General features: G+C 34.7%; 1 protein-coding gene across 1 annotated transcript in view; it reads right to left on the bottom strand.

Annotated features, from left to right (window-relative positions):
- Positions 1–26,047, bottom strand: part of LOC126890417 (putative vitellogenin receptor) — a 243,602-nt gene that overhangs the window by 111,822 nt on the left and 105,733 nt on the right. The window contains exon 7 of the mRNA XM_050659325.1: positions 4,159–4,346. Coding sequence (XP_050515282.1) covers positions 4,159–4,346 — 188 coding nt within the window. The remainder of the gene's footprint in view (positions 1–4,158; positions 4,347–26,047) is intronic.

Here is a 26,047-nt window from a genome sequence, read left to right as displayed (position 1 = left end):
GTACAGTTCCTGATCATTTTACTGTATCCAATATATCTGTTACAGACAGTAGTTCAGAAGTTTTAACTGAATCTAATTCACTTCTTTCCACATTACAATTAGACAGCCGTTTGAAAAAATTCTGGAAAATCGATGAAATTCCCAATAAATTCTATCTTTCAGAAGCTGATGAGGCATCTGAAAACCTATTCCGTTCTACAACCAAAATTTTACAAAATGGTAGATTTCAAGTAAGTTTGCCGCTGAAATCACCTTCAGAAAATCTAAAGTTAGGAAATTCTTATTACATGACCAGAAAGCGTTTCATTTCTTTAGAAAATAAATTTAAAACTAATTGCAACTTTTATCAAGACTATAAAAAAGTTATTGATGAATTAATTGAACTTAAACATGCTCATTATGTACCCCTAACTCTGCTAAATGCCAAATCTGAAAATAAATATTTTATTCCGCACTTAGGTGTAGTTAGAGAATCCAGTTTAACAACGCGTTTGCGCGTTGTCATGGACGCCAGCGCCAAAAGTTCCTCAGGGTATTCCTTAAACGACGTGTGTTTAAAGGGATATCAGGTCCAGCCAGAATTGTATGACATTCTATGTAGATTTAGACTTTTTCCTTTTGTATTCACGGTAGATATTAAAAAAATGTTCCGACAGGTCCTCGTGAACCCGGAACAAACTTTTCTTCAAAACATTTTATGGCGAGAAAACCCTGATGAAGACTTTAAATGTATCCAACTCGATGTTGTAGTTTTTGGAACCAATTCAGCCCCGTTCTTGGCAACAAGGGTTCTTAAAGAAATTGCTTGTCTAAACTATTTAGAATTTCCTCTTGCGTCTGATGCAATTCTGAATCAATTCTATATGGACGATGGCCTTTGTGGTTCATATAATCACAACGAACTTTTCAATTTATACTCTCAATTAAATACCATCTTAAATAAGCATGGGTTTGAGTTGCATAAATATTGTTCAAATAGTGATTATTTTCTTAAAAATATTTCCAAAGATATTTCGGAAAATCAAAAAGCTGATTATGACATAAACATAGATGAAGTCCCAAGTAAAGTTCTTGGGCTAAAGTGGAGTACAGCAGAAGATACTCTTTGTATTTCTGTGCCTCAAGAAATCGTGCAGGGTCCAGTTACCAAAAGAAAAATACTTTCTATCTTAGCTCAATGTTATGATCCGTTAGGCTTGATAAATCCTGTTATAGTAAAAGGAAAGATACTGATGCAAAAATTATGGTTCAAAAAGTTTCATTGGGACACCGTAATAAACGACGCTTGCATTCTTAAAGATTGGCACAATTTTATTGAACATATCCCCTTGCTTTCACAACAAAAAATAGCTAGACAATATTTTCGTCCGAAAACTATTAGCAAAATAGAAATTCATGGCTTTTCTGATGCAAGCGTAGAGGCTTATGGTGCTTGCATTTATTTTCGAGTTCTTTATTCTGACAATGATATTTCTTCTACTTTAGTATCTTCAAAATCTAGAGTCGCCCCACTTAAATCAATTACCATTCCAAGGTTAGAACTTTGCGCTATGCTCTTGCTGGCGAAACTTGTAAACAAAATTCTACAAGTCTTCGAAAATAAATTAGAGTATGACTCAATAAATTTGTGGACCGATTCTCAGGTCGCTTTATGTTGGTGCAGGGCACACCCTAGTAAATGGTCAGTGTTCGTATCGCATAGAGTTGCTCAAATTCAAGAACTGACGCAAAATTGTCAGTGGCGATACGTTAAATCAGCTGAAAACAGTGCTGACATTCTATCACGCGGTTTATCAGCCCAAGAAATTCTGGACAACAAGTTGTGGTGGTCCGGTCCTGCTTTTCTTCTTAATCATTCTTTAGAATTCTCTGATGAACCCCCAATAGCTGATCAGCTAATTACAGAGCACAGAAAAACTCGTTCCAATATACTCACAAACGTCAACTCAAAACCTCCTTGGGAAAAATTATTTCAAAAATTTTCTTCTTTTTCTCGATTACGTCGTACTATCGCATATGTACTCAGATTTGTCAGTTGTTTAAAAGGAAACAAACAATCTGATCCCCTCACTGTTGAAGAATTGGACCAAGCTCTATATTTTATAGTTCGGCAAGTTCAGCTAACCAATTGTTCTAAAGAAATTTCCGAACTTTCTGCAAACCAGCAACTATCAAATAAACAATTATTATCTTTAAATCCATTTCTCGATGAATTATCAATGCTGAGGATCGGCGGACGGCTTTGTAACGCCTCCATTCCCTACCAACAGAAACATCCCTTGCTTTTACCACCCCATAATCATACGACCTCCCTCATACTAGAGTACGAACATAGGCGGCTCGGGCATGCCGGTGCTCAAACCGTTCTGAGCAATATTCGTTTACGTTTTTGGCCCCTTAATGGGCTCAGAGAGATCAAAAAAATCATTCGAAATTGCAATATGTGTTTTCGATTCAATAATCAAGTCTGCCAACAGATTATGGCAAGTTTGCCCTCTGATCGTGTAAATGTTTCTAGACCATTTCAGAAAGTTGGAATTGATTTCGGAGGATTCTTTCAAATAAAATCCTCAAGGCTTCGTAAATCTCCACTCATAAAATCATACATTGCGGTTTTTGTTTGCATGGTCACCAAGGCAGTTCACATAGAGCTAGTTCTTGGACTGTCTACTGACTCCTTTCTGAACGCTTTAAAACGTTTTGTCTCGAGAAGAGGAAATCCGTCAGTGATCTATAGTGACAACGCCACCAATTTTTTAGGTGCAAAAAATGTCCTACATGAGTTGTATCAATTTTTCAAAACTAATAATAATGTAAATATTATCTGTGACTTTCTTTCACAAAATGAGACCAAGTGGAAATTCATTCCACCTCGATCTCCGCATTGGGGTGGAATCTGGGAATCCGCCATCAAAAGCGCAAAATTTCATATCAAGAGATTGGTGGGTAATGCTTTGTTCACTTCAGAAGAGTTTAACACTATTCTTTGTCAAATCGAGGCAATACTAAATTCTCGGCCCTTAGGTCCAGTTTCTAATGACCCTACAGATTTAACCTGCCTTACACCGGGACATTTTCTGATAGGGTCTCCTCTCACCGCTTATCCTGAAAAGGATCTTTCACATTTAAACGAACATAGACTTTCCACCTTCCAGCAGATTTCTAAAATTCAACAAGTTTTTTGGAAACGTTGGTCGGTTGATTACTTAAATCGCCTTCAGAACCGGTCTAAATGGGCTGAAGAATATTCTAACCTGCAAGTAAATAAACTAGTTTTACTCAAGGAAGATAATGTACCTCCAATGATGTGGCCGTTGGCGCGCATCATTGAAGTATATCCTGGTAAGGATGGCAAAGTCCGTGTGGTTAAGCTCTGTACGGCTTCCGGAGAGTTTATCCGATCCATTTCAAAGCTTTCTTTATTACCAAATCAAACTCAACCTTAAAACGACCAACATGCTTATTTCTAGTTTTGTTACATTCTTCCTAACACTTTGTTTTTTCTGTTTCTGTTACTGTGTAATTTAGTTGAAGCAGGGATGCTTCAACGCGGGGGAGAATGTTGAAACTTTATTATATAATCCAAATTCTAATCTTTGCTTTATTACGCCCCTAAAATTATGTCACATTTAATACACGATTTTGGCCTTCTTAAAAAATCTATCTCAAAAAATGAGTGACAATTCCTAAATAAAATATTTGTCAATGTTACATATAGGTAAAAAACGATAGCTTTTTCAATTATAATAGTTCATAATTAAGTCCAAATTAATATTTGGGACTTTTTTGTACAATATTAATTCTCGATGTGTCTGGCGTAAAAGCTAAACTTAGCTTTAGTAAGTGTAGTCTTTTTAAATAAACCAATTAGGAAAAAAGAAGTAATTTATTCTACAACCAAGAGACGGAGAAAACGGTTTGGGAATTAATACCAAAGCGATACTTCTTCAGTGGTTGTTTGTCCTCAAGGTGGTGTTATGTAATTTTTGGATAGCACTTTTAGCGTCTGAAAAAATTATTGCTTCTTTAATGTTTTTTTTTCAATACAAACAGATAATGCCTTGTTAATTCAGTTCACAACTTGTTCTGAAAACTATTCCGTTTTTACATTATTTAAGAACAATTGCAAGAAATTCAAAGTTAAAAGTTATTCCTTACCCAGCTTCCACATTAACAACAATCCCACGTGGTTTTCGAATATCTTTGTTGACTAGAACTGTACAATGGTGACCATCATTGGAACACACTCCAACATGTTGTTTGAGAGCATCGGTGAAATAAATATTACCAGTTAACCAATCATACGCTAGATCCTCTGGTAGACTGAGTCCAGATGTTACCAATACCTAAAAACATAAAAATATAAAATATGTAATGTAAGTAAAAACACAATTTGTCATTATAATAGGTATACATAATAGACCCTATGCATATCATACATTTTACGGATACGAAGCGAAACGACATTTCTTTAATTTTAAATTCCTGAAAAACTTGTAACAAATGCATTGTCTGGATTTGGACAACCTCTTAATAGTTATTTATGATATAAGTGTTAAAAGTACAATTTTAAGGCACGCATGTGAAGGTTTGCAGAATGAGCGAAGCAAATTCTGCAATTCACATGAGTGCCTTAAAAATGTAATTTTAACACGTATATCATACAATATTTTTTCTACAAACGTGTTAAAAAGGGTCCCGGTGAATTCGTAACTATTTTAATCACCCATACTAGTTACAGGCCAACTGGTAACTCTGGCGCGCAGGTAATTATTCGGTAACCCACCAAGTACGGGTGAATTTGTAACTTTCTTTTCTAAGTAATTACTAACGATGTTAATGATCTAGTACCGGCATTCCAGGTATGTACTTGTATAAATTACCCTCTTTGAAGGTGGTGTAAAAGTTATTCATCATTTATGTATTGTCTCTTGGACGAGTTACATGAGAAAGATGAAATAAATTTTGTTAAAATGGCTGAAATACTTGTAACAGATTTCGTAATGAGTGAACGTGGATGCCAAAGAATTGTTTATAACTTTGAAACAGTGCTGAGGCCACTTAGTTAATCCTATTTTAATTATGTAAAGTGTATTGGATAGGTAGAATGCCTCTTTATATGTAAAAAAATTAGCAAACTTCTAAATGGTCCACTTTTTGTTCAGAAAGTCTTTAAAAATTTTGAACTTTTTTTAAAAAATTTAGATTGCAAAATTATTATGCAAAATCTATCAGGTCGATTTTAATGAAATTTGGTGGACGATTTAAGTACATATGATAAGGATTTTCTATGCGAATTACGAAGGTTCTAAGTGCAACCAAAGTTGTTGAAAAACACTGAAGAGGCTTATTTTTCATCTTTTTTTTTATTTATGGCTATTTTACAGAAAGGGTAATAATTTAAGACATTTTTAACTAACCGTATATCATACAGAATTCAATTATCATTATTCTATTTCCCTACTACTTTGCTCCAAAATGAATCGTTTTAAAGTTATAAGCAAAGACAATAGAAAAAAACAATGTTTTTCGAAATGTTTAAATATTTTATTTTTTTTTTATTAATGTTCCAGGCATATTTGAGAAGGAGCCTAAGTCAATTATTATTATTGAAATTGTCACCTAACTTTATCTGCAAAAATCCGAATGCCACCTCGCACATCCGCAAATAGACGTTTTTTTTACAGATCCGCCCTGGTCTATACATATCATACTGTTTCAATTATTTTATTAAGAGATTTCAATTTTTGTTATTTTTTTATAGGTACATATATTACACAACATGTTTTTGAGCAAACCAAGAACCATTCGCTTACATAATATGCTATATGCCCCGTGTTGGCTTAATCCGTTACTGTTCAAATTTATTTCTTACCTTTTAACCTATCTACCTGGGGTATTAGAAGTAAACAATGGTTTCGAATTCACCTGTATAAAGTTGCGAGTTGGGAGGGTCAGGTAGTAGAAAAGTTACGAATTAGCCGGTGTACATTTTGATTTGAAAAAATTTGTCATTAAGAGTTACGAGTTGGCGCGTGTCCGTTAAAAATGCAATATTACAGTTTAAATTAAATTTTAAAGAACCTTTTAAAAAACCTTAAATACATTGAAACCATTGTTGACTTAATTGTTTACGGAAGTTTTGAAGCATCTGTCAGACGTCTGTTAGTTTTTTAAAACGCGGTTGTGGATTTTTCGTTAATATGCAAGAAAGTATCGTAGAAAAAGATCAATTTCAAGATGTAGAGGTAGCGGCCAGTCGAGCTATCCTGGATTTGTTGCCGAGGAAATCCAGAATGCAATATGATATCGCTTATAATAAGTTTGGGAAATGGTGTGAAGCGAAAGGCGTTTCTGGGAAATATACTGAAAATGTATTTCTGGCGTATTTTGAGGAGAAAGCAAAGGTGTGGAAGGCATCATCTTTGTGGTCGAATTATTCGATGATCAAATCTGTGCTACGTATAAATATCGACGTAGATATCAGCAAATATTTTAAACTTATCGCGTATTTAAAGCATCAAGCAGAAGGTTACCGGCCCAAAAAAATCAAAAATCTTGACTAGAGATCAAATTGACCAGTTTTTGAAGTGTGCATTAGATGATGAGTATCTTCTGATAAAAGTAGCTGTGATTGTGGGAATATTTATGGTGCCTGCCGCAGGGAGAAGCTTTGTCAGTTGACTATGGACTGGACGATGTGAAAGATATGGGTACTTCATTGCTGATTAAAATACCGGGTACTAAAGCCAATGTTTCACGAAGTTTCACTATTATTGAACAAATCTATTAAATACGTGAAAGGTAAATGTACCAGAAATCCGATTCGAAGATGCTATAGCAAGATTTATGGAACTTCCAAATCCGATCCTTTATACGGGGCATTGTTTTCGTCGCTCTTCAGCGACCTTACTTGCCGATGTTAGCTCAAATTTGACGACAATTAAGCGTCGTGGTGGGTAGAGATCTTCTACCGCTGCTGAGGGGTACATCCAGGATTCTTTGAAAAATACAAATTTGATTGCTCGAAAACTGCTGCCGGTGCAGCGAATATTCGAAGATATTGTGGCCTCAACCTCGAACGGAAATTCAGTTATTTCTATTCATTCCGCTTAACCATGGAAAATGGTAAAACTGCAGTGCAAGAAATTCATTTTTCAAATTGCGCAAATTGTACTATTAATATATTAATGTTATTAAATGAAATATAAATATTTTGACATTTCCTCTCAAAATTTGACATTTTACTTTTAACTGCGGTATCTTAAAAATTTTAAAGCACCCAGTGCTTTAAAGTGACATTTTTAAAGCTCCTATTGAGTGCTAAAAATTGCATTTTTAACAAGTTTGTAGAAAAAAAGTATAACAGCTCCAGGACGAGATGACATATATATGCAGATAATTCAAATTACTTCATGAAAAAATATAGACATTATTGTGAAGCTCTTTAACGATATCTACGATACGGGCCAGATTCCAAAAGATTTGGCCTGTTATCTCGTACGGAATAGAAGCTTAGACGTTGAAGACCAGAGTCATTATCAAACTTTATACAAAACATAATATATATATATATATATATATATATATATATATATATATATATATATATATATATATATATATATATATATATATATATATATTAATGTGATATTCAAAGATCGGTGTGCTCAAAGCACTTGATTAGATAATTAACTAATTAATTAAATTTAATTTTAATGATGCACTTATGATTTAATCACACTATTTAATGCTCTAATCTCAGGGTTTTATATTCTCGTGCTTCAATATCTCCTTTGCTTTACATATGATAAATAAGGTCAAAGATTAACGGAATAAAACACATATATGGTACAAAAGCATCTATTGAAATAAATTCACCCTCAAAATATCCTCTAAAAATAATATCTCCTATTCTGATTATTGAAATAACCCTACCACTATCTAAAGTACTTATTGAAATTTGCGTTATGAATAATTCTACAAAAAAAATAAAACTGTCTCTCGGATGATGAGTTGTCCAAATTCTTGTCTCTGGTCGCCTACAATTTACTCTTAGCAGCCCCCTATGTAGTCAGCAATCTCGCAACAAATTATTACAAGCCTATTGTCATTAATGACCCCCTACAGATGCACGTATCTTTCAAAAAACAATGCTAGCCTTTTCTCCTCTCGATAAACTGAATCTATTTCTCGTTCCGGCATGCAACGGTGACTCTTGGAATATAAGTAGAACAATATAATTTACAATGCTTTACGTGATGAGCTTCCGTCACGACACTTATTTCAACAAACTCACAACTATTCACTTATCTGCCTTACTACTTCAGGAGACTCTTAGAGATCACCACTAGTCGACTTAACGATCATTTAACAACTGACTCTTCATTTTTATTATATGTTTTAACTTTTCTAAAATATTAAGATCGAAACCATATTAATTCAAATTTTACATATCTTAACAACTCCCCGCCATTTGATTTGCCGAAAAAATTCTGTTATTTATTTAAATGACACAAGTTTTTTTTAGGATCAAATTATTCCATTATGTTACCAAACTCTACTCATGATACTTATAAATGTCGTGAATGTTAAAAATACCCCGTATCTTGCCTGTCTCTATATGCGCTAATTCATAACTATTTACCCCATTTTCCGTATTGACCCTATATGGACCTTCAAATACCGGCATCAATTTAGCACAAATACCATTTTGTAAATTGGACACCCTCAGTGCCCTCACTAAAACTTTATCCCCTTTCTGGAATGTAACCGGCCTTCTTCTTCGGGTCCTCTCTTGCCTTTGGAGATATTTCTCTCCACTTCGTCTCAATCTTCGTTGAACCACCTCGATCACTTCTTCGTATTGTCTGGGGGCGGTGTCTTCCCACGGTCTCGTAGGCATTGTTCCTTTCATTACATATAAAGGCGTCTCCTTGGTAACCGTATTTGGTGCACAGTTCAAATACGTCTCTATTTCAAACACTTTTCTGTCCCAATGTCGATGATGTTCTTCCGCAGCAATTCTTAGAAATTTTGTGACTTCTTGTATAAAACGCTCTGATGGGTTGCTCTGTGGATGTCGGATGCTTACAAATTTTGTATTTATGCCTCTCTCTCTTAATTCCCCTTTAAAACGGTCATTCCTAAAGTATGTCGCATTGTCCAACAAAATATTGTCTGGTCTTCCCACTGTTTCGATAAAATCGTCTATCTTCCGAAGTATTTCAGCTCCTTTCGTGGTTCTACATGGGTACAGTTTTAAATACTTTGAGAAAACATCCACCATAACTAATATGTGTTTATTCCTCTGTGTTGTCGTTATTAAATCGCTCAAACATATCAATGGCGACAATATCCAGTTTCTTCCGAGCTATGACGTTTTTTGTGATGTTTTCGTTTTTGAAATTCTTACTTTTACACTTTTGGCATGTCTCGCAATTTCGAGTCATCTCTTTGGCTATTGTATAGTCCTGTCGACAAATGTAGTTCTCCCTGAACATAAGCCACACCTTCCTGCTTCCAATGTGTCCGTTATCACAGTGTAATTTTGCTAAAACTTCTTTTGCCATCTGTTCCGTGATTACATATAGTTCTTTACCATCGACCCTCTTAAAATATAAGTTATCTTCTTGTTCGGCCCTTTGCTTTTCTCTTTCGTCCAGTTGTTCCTGATTTTCCCTGATCTGAGCCAAAGAAAATAAGCCTGCTTCTTCTCTCATTATGTTCATGCCAACGTGGAGAGTTTTGTGGTCCTCTTTGCGGAATTGTTCATCTCTCGTCAACGCATCAGCCAAGATATTGTCAGTTCCTTTGATATATTTAAATTCAAAATCATACTCTTGAAGTAAAAGAATGCCCCTATGAATTCTATTATTTACCAGTCTATTTTTCATTATATGTACCAAAGCTGCATGGTCTGTTTCAACGGTGAATTTTGCCCCTAGTAGGTAAAACCGTAATTTATTTACACAAAATAACACACTGGCGAACTCTAATTCAGTGACGCTGTACTTTCTCTCATATGTTTTGGTTACACGGGAGACAAAACAGATTGGCACCTCTACATCGTCTTGGATCTGTGATAACACCCCTGCGAATTTTGTTATGGAAGCATCGGTCCGGAGAATGAAAGGTTGATCATATCTTGGGTGGTGTACTCTTACAGCTGTGGAGAAAGCTCCTTTTAAATTTTTGAAAGCCATTTCTTGTTCCGTTCCCCATTTCCACCTAACATTTTTCTTAAGTAATGCTATCAACGGTATTTCTTTTGTGCTGATGTCTGGTATTAGTTTTTTGAAATAGTTTACCATTCCCAAAAATCCCCGCAATGTTTTTAAATTGGTTGGCCTAGTGTAGTTATTTATAATTTCGATTCTATCTTCTGCAAGACTAATCCCTTTTGTGTCTAATTTGAATCCTAAATACAGTATTTCCTTTTGGAAAAACTGACACTTTTGAATATTTAATTTCAATCCCGCTTGATCCAGTTCTTCTAGCACAGTGTGAATATGTCGTAGATGGCTTGTTATATCTGGTGAGAAAATTAATAAATCATCTATGTAATGTACAACAAATTCTTCATGCCTATTTAAGATTGTGTTCAATGCGCGAACCAAAGCAGCGCATGCACTCTGTAGGCCAAATGGTACCACCCTAAATCGGTATACCACTCCGTCGATCGAAAAAGCGGTATAATTTCGACATTTCTCTGCCAAAGGTATTAACCAAAAACTATGTTTCAAATCGATTTTGGAAAAAATGTGTGACCCTGTGATTCGTCCAAATATGGCTTCGATGTTCAAAGGCGCTTCGTATTGCGCGATTGTGTGTGAATTAATGTTTCTTGCATCTAAACATAATCGCAAATCACCACTCGATTTTTTAACGCATACTATCGGGTTGATATATGGAGAGTCACATCTTTCTATCACCTTGTCTTTGATCATTTTTTCAATTTCCTGTCCGACGCTTTGCCTGTATTTATACGGGATTGGATATGTCTTGGATTTAAAATTTTCTAAGTTTTTAACTTTAAAAGAATGTTCATAATTTTTAGCCACTCGGCTTTCTTCATTAATCAAATCTCCATAACTTTCTAGAATCTTCTCTACTTCCTTTTCCATATTTTCTCCACATTTTAATTTTCTTTCATCCTCATTTTGTTCGCATGTGTTCACTGTCCATAATATTTCTTCATAAAATTCTGGATTCTCGTCCATTATTGCCATTTCTTCTCTGTCCTCATCCTTTATTTCTTCTTCTGTTTTTTTTTTATCTTCAATTTCCATTTGGTATCCCGAGCACCATGTTTCTACTGCTTTCATTTCTCTTATGAGAACTTCCTTTTCTTCCTGCTTCCTTTCTGTTTTATCGTCGATTGCCGACAATTCTTCCGTATCTTCGATTTCCTGTCTTTCTCTTGTATCCACCGTGTTTTCCTTCTTTCTTTTTGAACTCTTCTTCTTTTTCTTCCTTCTTTTTTTTTCTGGTTGATTTTTTTCTTGTACTTTCGGTTTTTCCTCTACAGTCATATTGATTTCTTTATGTTTTTCCTGTTCATTTATCTTTTCAACAATTATTTTCCTCTCTATTTCCGTTTCTTCTTCTATGTTGTCTGGTTCTGCTCTGATTTCCAGTTTATTCTCCGAAAAATTTATGGTGATATGTTTTTCACTCAATTCATCAATTCCCGCTATCATATCATGGTTTAAATCTTCGATCACCACACATTGCATAATATAGTATTTGTCTCCCACTCTGATCCGCACTCCCAAACCTTCATTTACTGTCGTCAATTTTTTGTTGTTTGCACCCACTAAAGCAACCCTAGGAATTTTATACACAAATCTGTCCAAATTTAATTCTTTTACTAGTTTCTTATTGATTAACGATATCTCCGATCCAGAATCAATCAAAATTTTAATCGCTTTATGTTTTATAAATGCATCTAAGAATATTAAATTGGAATTAGAACTTTGTCTTTCATTTCCCGCCAACTGTATAAACTCTCTCGGATGACAAAATATACCGGAGAGTTGTTTATGTTTGTTCAGTGGATGCTTTATTGAAAATCCTGTCTGGATTCATTGCATATATCTTCTTCCTCGTTTTCTATTGTTACATGATTCATCTCCCTTCTATTTTGTCGTTGGAAATTCTGATTGTTTCTACCGTCCCTTTGTTCGTTCGTATTCCTAGTCGGAGGATTTTGTGCATCTCTGTTTCTGTTGTGATTTTCATATGTTCTATTTTTTGCGTGATTCCTGTTATCATAATTTTGTTGTCTATTGTAATTTTGGTATTCTCTCGGCCTATCTTCGTTTGTTGATTGGGCATGTCGGTTTCTCTGGTCATAATTTGATTGATACCTTCTTGCCGGTCCATTATATTGTTCATGTTGTCTTCTGTTTCGCATTTCTCTTCGTTTTGCTTCCCTTACTTGAAGGAATTGGCACAAACTATCAATATCTTGATAGTTTCTCAAAATCACGTGGTCCTCCAGCGTTTCTTCGAAATGTCTGCTTATCATTTCTACCAGTTGTTCGGTAGAGTATTTGTAGTCTAGATATTTGGAATTGTTATATATCTGCAAAGCATATCTTTCCTCCGATATTCCCATTTTCTCGTGATATCTTCCATTCTGTAGCTCTTGGTTGATTTCCCTCTGTTTAACTTTCCCCCAGAAATAGTTGAGAAATTTATTTTCGAAATCTGTCCAATTTTCAAACTCATCTTCTTTATTTCATACCATAACGCTGCTCCTTCTTTCAGATGGTTTCTAATTGTTTCTTTGCAGTCGTCAAAATATCTAATATTATCTAATATCTAAAATTTTTAACAAATGGTACTGGGTGTGTTTTTCTAATATCCCCGCCAAATTGTATTTTCGCGTCGCTTGTACCATGGATAATCATTTCCCTTCTTTCTCCACAATTCTCTTGATTCTTGAGTTCCGCAAATTGTTTTTCGTTTTGCTTAAATTTTTCTTCTATTTCTCGCCTGTCTTCTTGTATTGCATTTTCAAATTTGCTTTCTAACTGTTCTAATTCCATCTTCTGCACATTCTTAATATCCTTCATTTTAGTTTCTATTTCTTCTCGTTGCATCTCCAGTTTCCTTTCTGTTTCTTCTCTAACTTTTTCTAAACAGGCTTTCATTTCATTTTCATATTTTTCCAAACGCTTTTCCAATTTGCCATCATTCTCTTCCAATTTCTGTTCTATTCTCTGTGATATTTCTCTTTGTCTTTCTTCCATGGCTCGTTTTGATTCCTGTTGATTTTCTTGCATTGTCCTTTTTGTTTCCTGTTGATTTCTATCCATTTGTTGTGACTGGAGTTGCATCAGTTGCAATAGTTTCTCTATTCCTGTTAATTCCTGTTCTTTTCTCTCCATAATCGTTGTATCTCCTTCATTATCCAATCCTTCTTCAACAATTTTTTCCTCTTCTCTGTTTTCTTGCATTTTGCTTTGCCTCCTTGTGGTCGACATGTTGTTTCTTTTCGTTACTGTTTTCTTTGTCCCCGCCAAATGTGAAATTTTACAACACTCTATAAGTTGCAGAACACGACAAATATTTCTCCCCAAATTTAATAAATTTTCTCCACAAATATCAAATATGCAATCAGTAAATTTCAAAATAAATATCAAATGTACGATTGGTAAAAAAAAATCAAATAATTCAATGGCAGTAAATATCAAATACCTACGATCAATCCATAAATCAAAATTATTTTTACACCTGGAAAAATTGTCAAATTATCTCTGGATCACCTGTAGTTATTCCTTATCTCTTTCCCTACCATCAAATGCAAAGCTGCGATATTTTTAAGCCCCACGTTGGGCGCCAGTTAATGTGATATTCAAAGATCGGTGTGCTCAAAGCACTTGATTAGATAATTAACTAATTAATTAAATTTAATTTTAATGATGCACTTATGATTTAATCACACTATTTAATGCTCTAATCTCAGGGTTTTATATTCTCGTGCTTCAATATCTCCTTTGCTTTACATATGATAAATAAGGTCAAAGATTAACGGAATAAAACACATATATGGTACAAAAGCATCTATTGAAATAAATTCACCCTCAAAATATCCTCTAAAAATAATATCTCCTATTCTGATTATTGAAATAACCCTACCACTATCTAAAGTACTTATTGAAATTTGCGTTATGAATAATTCTACAAAAAAAATAAAACTGTCTCTCGGATGATGAGTTGTCCAAATTCTTGTCTCTGGTCGCCTACAATTTACTCTTAGCAGCCCCCTATGTAGTCAGCAATCTCGCAACAAATTATTGCAAGCCTATTGTCATTAATGACCCCCTACAGATGCACGTATCTTTCAAAAAACAATGCTAGCCTTTTCTCCTCTCGATAAACTGAATCTATTTCTCGTTCCGGCATGCAACGGTGACTCTTGGAATATAAGTAGAACAATATAACTTACAATGCTTTACGTGATGAGCTTCCGTCAGGACACTTATTTCAACAAACTCACAACTATTCACTTATCTGCCTTACTACTTCAGGAGACTCTTAGAGATCACCACTAGTCGACTTAACGATCATTTAACAACTGACTCTTCTTCCACCCTCTAACATTTCGCTAAACTCCCATTCTTCATACCTAGCCCCTCCTTTTTCCTTCTTCACCAATCCGAGTTCCTCAATTTTATCCCCATCTACCTTTCAGATAACAAACACCAATTTTCCCTACCATTAGAAATTTCCTAAAACTAATTACATGCCAATCGGTTTTTTTTTTCCTTTCTTAATATCTAAACAAAGATTACATTCATTTAAATTTCTAAATACAATTGTTCCCTCGCCGCAAAAGTCCATTTGGGAAACCCGGTCTCATTGTCCAAACACATAACCACTTTCTTATCATACTAACTGTACAAAGAAAATACTTAATCCCTATTTAAATTTTGTTTACCTACGGCCATCCAAAGATAATTGACTTTCATTTCTTCGAAATGAATTTTGGTATATTTTTATTATATGTTTTAACTTTTCTAAAATATTAAGATCGAAACCATATTAATTCAAATTTTACATATCTTAACAATATATATATATATATATATATATATATATATATATATATATATATATATATATATATATATATATATATATATATATATATATATATATATATATATATAACAAAATTAATTAAAAAAATAAGAATTTAAAACGGATACCAAATTTGAGGAACACAACTTAAAATAATCTGCTATGCAAACGATGCAATACTAATCTTTCAAAGTGAAGATGATTTACAACGTATGATGCACCAATGTAATAAAACCGCCAGAAAATTGAACATTTTAATTTTCCCAAAAAAGAAAAATGCATGGTTTTAACAGGAAATACAATAGGATGTGCTACATTGCTTAAATGGTGCCGAATTACCAAAAGAATGGAAATTATCTATCATGTCAACAATCCACAAAAAGGGCAGCAAGGATCAATGTGAAAATTACAGAGGAATTGCGGTAAACAGCACAATAAGTAGGATGTATGGGAAACTTATTAAGAATAAAATAGAAAATGACTATAGAGATTACGAATCAGAGGAGCAAGCTGGCTTTAGAGCTGGGCGGTCCACAGTAGACCACCTGTACTCTATTACGCAAGTTATTGAGAAAAAAACAGCCGTCAATAAAGAAGTTCACCTGGTATACGTAGACTTACAAAAAGCATATGACAGTGTGCCCCTCAGCAAACTATGCTCAACCCTTTATCAAACCAACATTAAACATGGTCTTATCAAAGCAGTCCAAAGTCTGTATAATGGAACTACTGCAAAAATTAAAACTGGATCAAGGATGTCTGAGGGATTTAAGATCACGAAAGGATTGAAACAGGGTTGTTGTATTTCGCCTACCCTTTTTAAAATTTATCTGGAACAAGCACTCAAGCTGTGGAAAAGAAAATGTAATGGCATGGGAATCCCTCTCAATGACGACACAACACTATACACTCTATGTTTCGCTGATGACCAAATTCTGATTGCTCAAGATCATGACGACTTAAGTTACATGACGCGGAAGCTAATAGAAGAATATAACAAATGGGGTCTCGAAGTCAACATTAAGAAAACTGAAGCCATGTGTATTGGAGGAACAAAACAGTCCATTACATTAGACGATGGGGTAGAAATTAAACACTGCGATGAATACAAGTACCTGGGCATGAAGATAACTCAAGATGGAACACTCGATGCTGCTATAAAAGACAGAAACATGCAGGGTAGAAAAGCCATATCCATGATGAACGGCATTCTGTGGGACCAGACAATATCTAAAGCGAACAAACAGCTCATATACAATAGCATACTTAAAAGTATAATCACATATGGCAGTGAAGTTTGGCCACTGAAACAAAGAGCGCAGAAAATGTTACTAGTAACAGAAATGGACTTCTGGAGAAGAGCAGCAGGCAAATCAAGAAGAGATCGGATACCGAACGAGAGAATACGAGAAATGATGGGAGTAACACATACAATACTTGATGACATAAAAACAAAACAATTGGTATGGTACGGCCATGTACAGAGAATGCCAGATGACAGGATCCCTAAACAGATTTTGGCATGGACACCACAAGGGAGAAGAAAAAGAGGAAGGCCGAGAAGAAGCTGGAGGGAGGGAATTGAAAAAGAACTAGAGGAAAGAGAAATCCCTCCAGGTCTATGGTTAAACAGAGAAGAATGGCGGTTAGGAGTCGGAAGGCGTCGGAGAACGCTGTAAACCGATAGTAGTAGTAGTAGTACAATAGGATGTAAATTGGAGCTGGAGGATCAGATAATTATAGAACAAGTGATGGAGTTTAAATATCTAGGCATCTCACTATTTAGCTACGGAAACCTCGAAACAATAGTGGAAGATCAAGTGAAGAGAGCAAACAGAACTGCACGTTGCCTGAATGGCACAATATGGAGAAATAAAAATATCGCAAAAGAAATGAAAGGCACAATTTACAAAACAGTCATCAGATCAATCGTGACATACACGGCAGAAACACGACCTGACACAGAGAGGACAAAAGATTGCTCGAAACAGCGGAGATGAAAACCCTTCGAAAAATTGATGATAATACAGTATAGGACAGAGGTAGAAGTACAGATACACGGATATGCAAGGTGGAGAACATTAATAACTGGGTAAGAAACAGAAGATTAGAATGGAGCGACCATATAAGCCGAATGGAAACAAATAGAGCGGTAAGGACGGCGAGAGACGGTTCCCCAATAGGAATTCGATCAGTGGGAAGACCACGAAAACGATGGAACGACAACTTACTAGAGGCACATTCAAAAAACAGACAAAGTCATGTGTACACAAAAATAAGAAGAAGAAGAAGAAGAAGAAAATCAGTAAAGTATTTACTTCTTATATTATTTCTTCATATATTTAATACTACACTTCATACTGTGCATTTAAATGGGTAGGCGCAAAATCTTGGTTCAATGCTATTTAAATGCATTCACTTTTTCGAATGCTGAGAAAACTAATAAATATTTTTGAAAAATTGAAACGCAGAATGAAATATTGCATTACCTATTACCGAGGGCTGAAAGTCCCTTGGAATAAACAAAAAACTTCTTTTGAATGAAATATTTGAAATTAAAAATCACACTAAATTTTCTCCTTTTGTTCACCCCTCTAACTTATAGGTCTGGATCCCGCGTATGAAAAAAAAGTTGGTTAATAGCAAGCTGAAAACTTTTTAATAGCTTAAGGGTGTCTAGTCGGACAAGCTTTGATGTATGGGAACACTGGAACAGGGGAAATTTTAATTGTGGAACAGGTTAAAAATTTGGAACCTCAGACTACGAAAACGTCCCATGTATTTTGTCGGACAGAACTTCCAATTAATTTGTTATCCTTTCATTAAACTGTCCTGCAAAAATCAGACTGCTATTTATCACCAACTGGGAATATCACTGAGTGGAACACGTAGAACATGTCAAATGACAGGAATTATGACAGGTGACAAATAGCAGTCTGATTTTTGCATCAGAGTTTAATGAAAGGGTAACAAATCAATTTGAAGTTCTGTCCGACAAAATACATGGGACGTTTTCGTGGTCTGACGTTCCAAATTTTTAACCTGTTCCACAACTAAAACTTCCCCTGTTCCAGTGTTCCCATACATCAAAGTCTGTCCGACTTGACTTCTTCTTCTTCTTCTTGTGCCACTCCTATCGGAGATTGGAAGTCATCAAGGCTACTCTGACCTTGTTTACAGCTGACCTAAAAAGTTCATTAGTGGTGCAGCCAAATTACTCTCTCAAACTCCGCAAGCATGACATTCTTCTACGGCCTGGATTCCGCTTTCCTTCTATTTTTCCTTGCATTACATTTTGAAGTAATGCGTATTTATGACCTCTCATCAGGTGACCCAAATACTCGAGTTTTCTTCGTTTTTTCGTTAACAAAATTTCTGGGTCTCTTCCTATCCTTCGTATTACTTCAAGATTTGTGATTCTTTCAACCCAACTTATCCTCAGCATTTGACGGTAGCACCACATTTCGAAACTTTTAATATTTTTTATGTTGTTCTGTTTGAGAGTCCCGGCCTCTACACCGTATAACAGCGTGTTAAATACGTAGCCTCTTAGCTTCCTTAATCGTAGATGGATGCTTATATATCTCTGTTGCAGATGAATTTTCTCATCTTTATGAAGGCTCTTCAGCGACCTTACTTGCCGATGTTAGCTCAAATTTGACGACAATTAAGCGTCATGGTGGGTAGAGATCTTCTACCGTTGCTGAGGGGTACATCCAGGATTCTTTGAAAAATACAAATTTGATTACTCGAAAACTGCTGCCGGTGCAGCGAATATTCGAAGATATTGTGGCCTCAACCTCGAATGGAAATTCAGTTATTTCTATTCATTCCGCTTAAACATGGAAAATGGTAAAACTGCAGTGCAAGAAATTCATTTTTCAAATTGCGCAAATTGTACTATTAATATATTAATTTTATTAAATGAAATATAAATATTTTGACATTTCCTCTCAAAATTTGACATTTTACTTTTAACTGCGGTATCTTAAAAATTTTAAAGCATCCAGTGCTTTAAAGTGACATTTTTAAAGCTCCTATTGAGTGCTAAAAATTGCATTTTTAACAAGTTTGTAGAAAAAAAGTATAACAGCTCCAGGACGAGATGACATATATATGCAGATAATTCAAATTACTTCATGAAAAAATATAGACATTATTGTGAAGCTCTTTAACGATATCTACGATACGGGCCAGATTCCAAAAGATTTGGCCTATTATCTCGTACGGAATAGAAGCTTAGACGTTGAAGACCAGAGTCATTATCAAACTTTATACAAAACATAATATATATATATATATATATATATATATATATATATATATATATATATATATATATATATATATATATATATATATATATATATATATAACAAAATTAATTAAAAAAAATAAGAATTTAAAACGGATACCAAATTTGAGGAACACAACTTAAAATAATCTGCTATGCAAACGATGCAATACTAATCTCCCAAAGTGAAGATGATTTACAACGTATGATGCACCAGTGTAATAAAACCGCCAGAAAATTGAACATTTTAATTTTCCCAAAAAAGAAAAATGCATGGGTTTAACAGCAAATACAATAGGATGTAAATCGGAGCTGGAGGATCAGATAATTATAGAACAAGTGATGGAGTTTAAATATCTAGGCATTTCACTATTTAGCTACGGAAACCTCGAAACAATAGTGGAAGATCAAGTGAATAGAGCAAACAGAACTGCACGTTGCCTGAATGGCACAATATGGAGAAATAAAAATATCGCAAAAAAAATGAAAGGCACAATTTACAAAACAGTCATCAGATCAATCGTGACATACACGGCAGAAACACGACCTGACACAGAGAGGACAAAAGATTGCTTGAAACAGCGGAGATGAAAACCCTTCGAAAAATTGATGATAATACAGTATGGGACAGAGGTAGAAGTACAGATATACGGAGATGCAAGGTGGAGAACATTAATAACTGGGTAAGAAACAGAAGATTAGAATGGAGCGACCATATAAGCCGAATGGAAACAAATAGAGCGGTAAGGATGGCGAGAGACGGTTCCCCAATAGGAATTCGATCAGTGGGAAGACCACGAAAACGATGGAACGACAACTTACTAGAGGCACATTCAAAAAACAGACAAAGTCATGTGTACACAAAAATAAGAAGAAGAAGAAGAAGAAGAAGAAGAAGAAGAAGAAGAAGAAGAAGAAGAAGAAGAAGAAAATCAGTAAAGTATTTACTTCTCATATTATTTCTTCATATATTTAATACTACACTTCATACTCTGCATTTAAATGGGTAGGCGCAAAATCTTGGTTCAATGCTATTTAAATGCATTCACTTTTTCGAATGCTGAGAAAACTAATAAATATTTTTGAAAAATTGAAACGCAGAATGAAATATTGCATTACCTGTTACCGAGGGCTGAAAGTCCCTTAGAATAAACAAAAATCTTCTTTTGAATGAAATATTTGAAATTAAAAATCACACTAAATTTTCTCCTTTTGTTCACCCCTCTAACTTATAGGTCTGGATCCCGCGTATGAAAAAAAAGTTGGTTAATAGCAAGCTGAAAACTTTTTAATAGCTTAAGGGTGTCTAGTCGGACAAGCTTTGATGTATGGGAACACTGGAACAGGGGAAGTTTTAATTGTGGAACAGGTTAAAAATTTGGAACCTCAGACTACGAAAACGTCCCATGTATTTTGTCGGACAGAACTTCCAATTAATTTGTTACCCTTTCATTAAACTATCCTGCAAAAATCAGACTGCTATTTATCACCAACTGGGCATATCACTGAGTGGAACACGTAGAACATGTCAAATGATAGGAATTATGACAGGTGACAAATAGCAGTCTGATTTTGGCATCAGAGTTTAATGAAAGGGTAACAAATCAATTTGAAGTTCTGTCCGACCAAATACATGGGACGTTTTCGTGGTCTGACGTTCCAAATTTTTAACCTGTTCCACAACTAAAACTTCCCCTGTTCCAGTGTTCCCATACATCAAAGTTTGTCCGACTTGACTTCTTCTTCTTCTTCTTGTGCCACTCCTATCGGAGATTGGAAGTCATCAAGGCTACCCTGACCTTGTTTACAGCTGACCTAAAAAGTTCATTAGTGGTGCAGCCAAATTACTCTTTCAAATTCCGCAAGCATGACATTCTTCTACGGCCTGGATTCCGCTTTCCTTCTATTTTTCCTTGCATTACATTTTGAAGTAATGCGTATTTATGACCTCTCATCAGGTGACCCAAATACTCGAGTTTTCTTCGTTTTATCGTTAACAAAATTTCTGGGTCTCTTCCTATCCTTCGTATTACTTCAAGATTTGTGATTCTTTCAACCCAACTTATCCTCAGCATTTGACGGTAGCACCACATTTCGAAACTTTTAATATTTTTTATGTTGTTCTGTTTGAGAGTCCAGGCCTCTACACCGTATAACAGCGTGTTAAATACGTAGCCTCTTAGCTTCCTTAATCGTAGATGGATGCTTATATATCTCTGTTGCAGATGAATTTTCTCATCTTTATGAAGGTGGCCCTGGCAATTTCGGTAAGTCTTTTTATTTCCTTGTTTTGGTCTCCAGTTTCGTTTATTAAAGTTCCCATGTATTCGTAACTTGATACTTTTTCAATTTGAATGCCGTTTATATTAATATATTTGCTGGTTGTGTCATGATTTTACTGAAGACCATATACTTGTTTTTTTTTGATATTAATGTTTACGCCATAATTGTTGCAAGCAATATTTATGTTTGTAAGTATTCGTTGTAATTCTTCTACTGTTCTTGCAACTAGTACAGTGTCGTCCGCGTATCGAATATTATTTGCATCCTCTCCATTGATTATGATTCCTTCATTTGCTTGCAAAAGGGCTTCCTGACAGATGCTTCCACTATATACATTAAATAGCAGCGGTGACAAAATGCATCCCTGTCTTACTCCTCTACGTATTTCTATTGCTTTTAATATCTCATTTTCTATTTTGATGTTAGCTTTCTGATTCCAATATAAGTTGAGAAATTATTCGCAGATCTTTATTATCTATGTCTTTCCTTTCAAGAATATCTCTTAGCCTATCGTGGCGTACTCTGTCAAACGCTTTTTCAAAATCGATCAAACATGCATGTACTTCTTGATTAACGTCTAGGCATCTTTGTATAAGAACATTCAAACCGAAGGGAGCTTCTCGAGTACCTAGTCCTTTTCTGAACCCCATCTGTGTATTACTAATATCTGACTCCAACTTTTGATAAACTCGGTTGTCGATGATTTTTAGAAATATCTTTAGTAGATGGCTCATTAAAGATATTGTTCGATGTTCTGAACATTCTTTTGCATTGGATTTCTTTGGCAGTGTAACGAATGTAGACAGCAGCCACTCTTGAGGTATAATACCATTATTGTATACTGTGTTAAATAATATGTGCAATATTATATCTATTGATTCATCATTCAAGCGCTTTAGTAATTCAGTAGGACCCTCATCGGGTCCATTTGCCTTTCCAGTTTTGGAATTTCTAAGTGCCATTTCCACTTCACATTTTAGGATTTCAGGTCCCGTTTCACCATTTACCTGGACAATGTTATTTCTGTTGTCCTCAAACAATTCTCTTATGTATTCACTCCATCTATTAATTTTTTCTGTTCAGTCTATAATAATATTTCCGTCTTTGTCCTTAAGCAAACTTATTTGATATCTTCTTTGGGTTCCTGTAAGTTCTTTTACTTTTTTATGTATATTGAATATGTCATACTTTCTTTCATAGTCTTCCATTTCTACACATTGTTCTTCAATCCATGATTTTTTGGCCTTCTTTATTATTTGCTTTATGTGCTTATCAACCTCTCTGTATTTTTCTGAATTATTCTTCAATTTGCTTCTTCCATCCATTAGTTCTAGTATGTCTGGTGTCATCCACACCTTATGTTTCATTGTAGATTTGGTTAGGTGTTTCTTTCCCGTAGTTCTGATTATAGTGTTTATATACTTCAGTTTTTCATCTATGTTTTCTGTTCTGCGGATTTGGTTTTCTGCTACACTGAGGCTGGTGTTAATTTCTTCTCGCACTGTTTGTCGTCGGTGTTCACTTTTAAGCTGGCTTAAGTCTAACACTGGGATGACAGTTTTTCTCATTTTCTTTGGTCTAGCTTTTAACACAGATACTACTGGATTATGATCCGAGGCGATATCAGTTCCAGGGTAAGTTTTAGTAGATTTCACGGCCTTACGGTATCTTTTTGTCACCATTATGTAATCTATTTGGTTTCTGATTACTTTTTCTTGTGTGTGTTGAGGTGACGTCCACGTATACAGTCGCCTATGTATTAGTTATTATTAAATCTTCGCTTTGACAAAACTGAACTAAACGATCACCCCTTTCATTTCTATTACCTAAGCCGTATTCACCGATATTTTCTCCAACTTTACCCTGACCTACCTTGGCATTCCGACTAGACACCCTTAAGATATTAACAAATTTTCAGCTTGTTATTAATCAACGTTTTTTTAGCAGCATTATAGAAGTTTCAGCAACTTTCGGACCTCGGTTATAATGTAATATTTCATTCTGCGTTTAAATTTTTCAAAAATACTTATTAGTTTTCTAAGGATTCGAAAAAAAAATGAATGCATTTAAATATCATTGGACCAAGATTTTGCGCCTATTCCGTAATGAAACAATAATTGTTATAATTATTAAAAATAAAAATTATGTAACTGACCTATATAGATAACTGTATAACTATAACCTGATAGTAAACAAAGAATCTTGCAGCATAAGGTATTTTGAAAATAAAATGCACCTATTTTGTATGAACTCTTAGATAATCTTATTAAATTGCAAACATTCAGCTGATGACTTTATAAATAGATAAGGACATATTTAATTTGTATATAAGTTTTATTCACTTACGATTTTAAATACGGCAATTTGTAAATAGATTTCAGTTACGTAAATAATAATTTCGTTGAAAAAATATTGCGCACATGCAATAATTATTTAGGTGCCATCTCTTATAGTCTAAGAGCTAGACCCGAAAAATCAGCGTCATAAGTAATATGGAGTTTGGCATGTGAAATGTGTCTATTGTATATTGACAATTATGACCCCTTTCAGGCTGACACCTCAGTGGATACAGGAAGTAGCAATAAGGGATGAAAGGGGAAAGTTAGTGTAGTATTTAAAGGTTTTCACCTCCTATTTTGTTAAACCTCAGTCGATTTGCATGAAAATTGGTGACTAGTCCTAGTGACATACCTCAGGAAATAAAAATGATTTGGTGCCAACATGCACTTTTACCCTGGGGGTGGATACCAACCCTTCTCGAGGGTGAAAACGATTTTTATTAAAAATAACCCCACAAATCGATAGAAGGACAAATTATAAATACAATTTGTTATATCATGTTATTAAAATAAATCAATACTTTTTAAGTTATTAAGATCAAAGATTTGTCTGTTTAAGAGCACATGCGTGAAATTACGGATGATAAAAAGAAAATATTAATTAATTGTATGTTACTAAAATATTATTTTTATATTATTTCGATATTATAAATTTAGCAAAAGTGTATTCGAATATGTCAAATGTACCCATTATTGGACACCCCCAGTTTCTGGACATATTCAGTTTATAATGAAAAAAAAATTCAATTAAATATCGAAATAATATAAAAATAATAAAAAAAAGAATAACCATTTTCAATTTCGTTGCAAAACGAAAATACAGCCGAACCATATTCTAGTCCAATCAGAGAGTGCAGCAAGCACCTCTACCGGTTTCGAAACTTATTAGTCTCTCATCAGGAGGCACATATGCTGCTCTCTCTGATCCAACCAAAACAAACCTCCAGCGTACAGTCCCGAATTGCAACGAACGAAATGGCATAGATGCCCTAGCGGCAACTGCTAGCAAAAGACTAAGTTTTCACTCTAATGGCATATAAAACAACATAATGCTATTCTACATCCCACAAGAATGAAAACAATGGGAACCATCTCTGGTTACACCTCCGAGGCTTCTACAATAATTTGCAAGCCATACGGATGCTGAAACTAAGGAAAATGAGGGAATTCTACAATTTACAATTCACGTCCCATCTGCTCAGCGCGTTAAAGTTCCAACGAGAATGGTTTCCTTCGGAGGTGTAACCAGAGATGGTTCCCATTGTTTTCATTCTGGTGGGATGTAGAATAGCATTATGTAGTTTTATATGCCATTAGAGTGAAAACTTAGTCTTTTTTTATAAAAATAATATTTTACTAACATACAATTAATTAACATCTTCTTTTTATCATCCGTAACTTCACGCATATGCTCTTAAATAGACAAATCTTTGATCTTTAATAACTCAAAAAGTATTGATTTATATTAATAGCCTGATATAAAACATTTTACTTAAAATTTGTCCCTCTATCGATTTGTGAGGTTGTTTTTAATAAAATAGTTTTCACCCGCGGGAAGGGGTGGTATTCACCAGCAGGGTAAAAGTGCAAGTGGCACCAAATCAGTTTTGTTTCTTGAGGTATGCTCTAACTAGTCACCAATTTTCATGCAAATCGATGGAGGTTTAACAAAATAGGAGGTGAAAACCTTTAATTACTGCACTAACTTTCCCCTTCCATCCCTTATTGCTACTTCCTGTATCCACTGAGGTGTCAGCCTGAAAGGGGTCATAATTGTCAATATACAATGGACACATTTCACAGGAGAAACTCCATATTACTGATGACTATGATTTTTCGGCTCTAACTCCCCTATTAAGAGAAAACAGTAGCGATCAACAGGTAGCAAACACGCGTTCCAAGATTGCGGCTGTAATTTTGGATATTTTTTCGAGATATTTGGCCCACGTATTCGTAATATAATAAAAAATGGCGGTACAGAGCCCAATTTGAAAAATATATTAATATGTGGAAATTATTCTGTAATTAAATACAA

The sequence above is a fragment of the Diabrotica virgifera genome, chromosome 8 (genome assembly GCF_917563875.1).
Source record: "Diabrotica virgifera virgifera chromosome 8, PGI_DIABVI_V3a".
Taxonomy (NCBI): domain Eukaryota; kingdom Metazoa; phylum Arthropoda; class Insecta; order Coleoptera; family Chrysomelidae; genus Diabrotica; species Diabrotica virgifera.
This window is presented reverse-complemented; position numbering and strand designations above follow the sequence as displayed.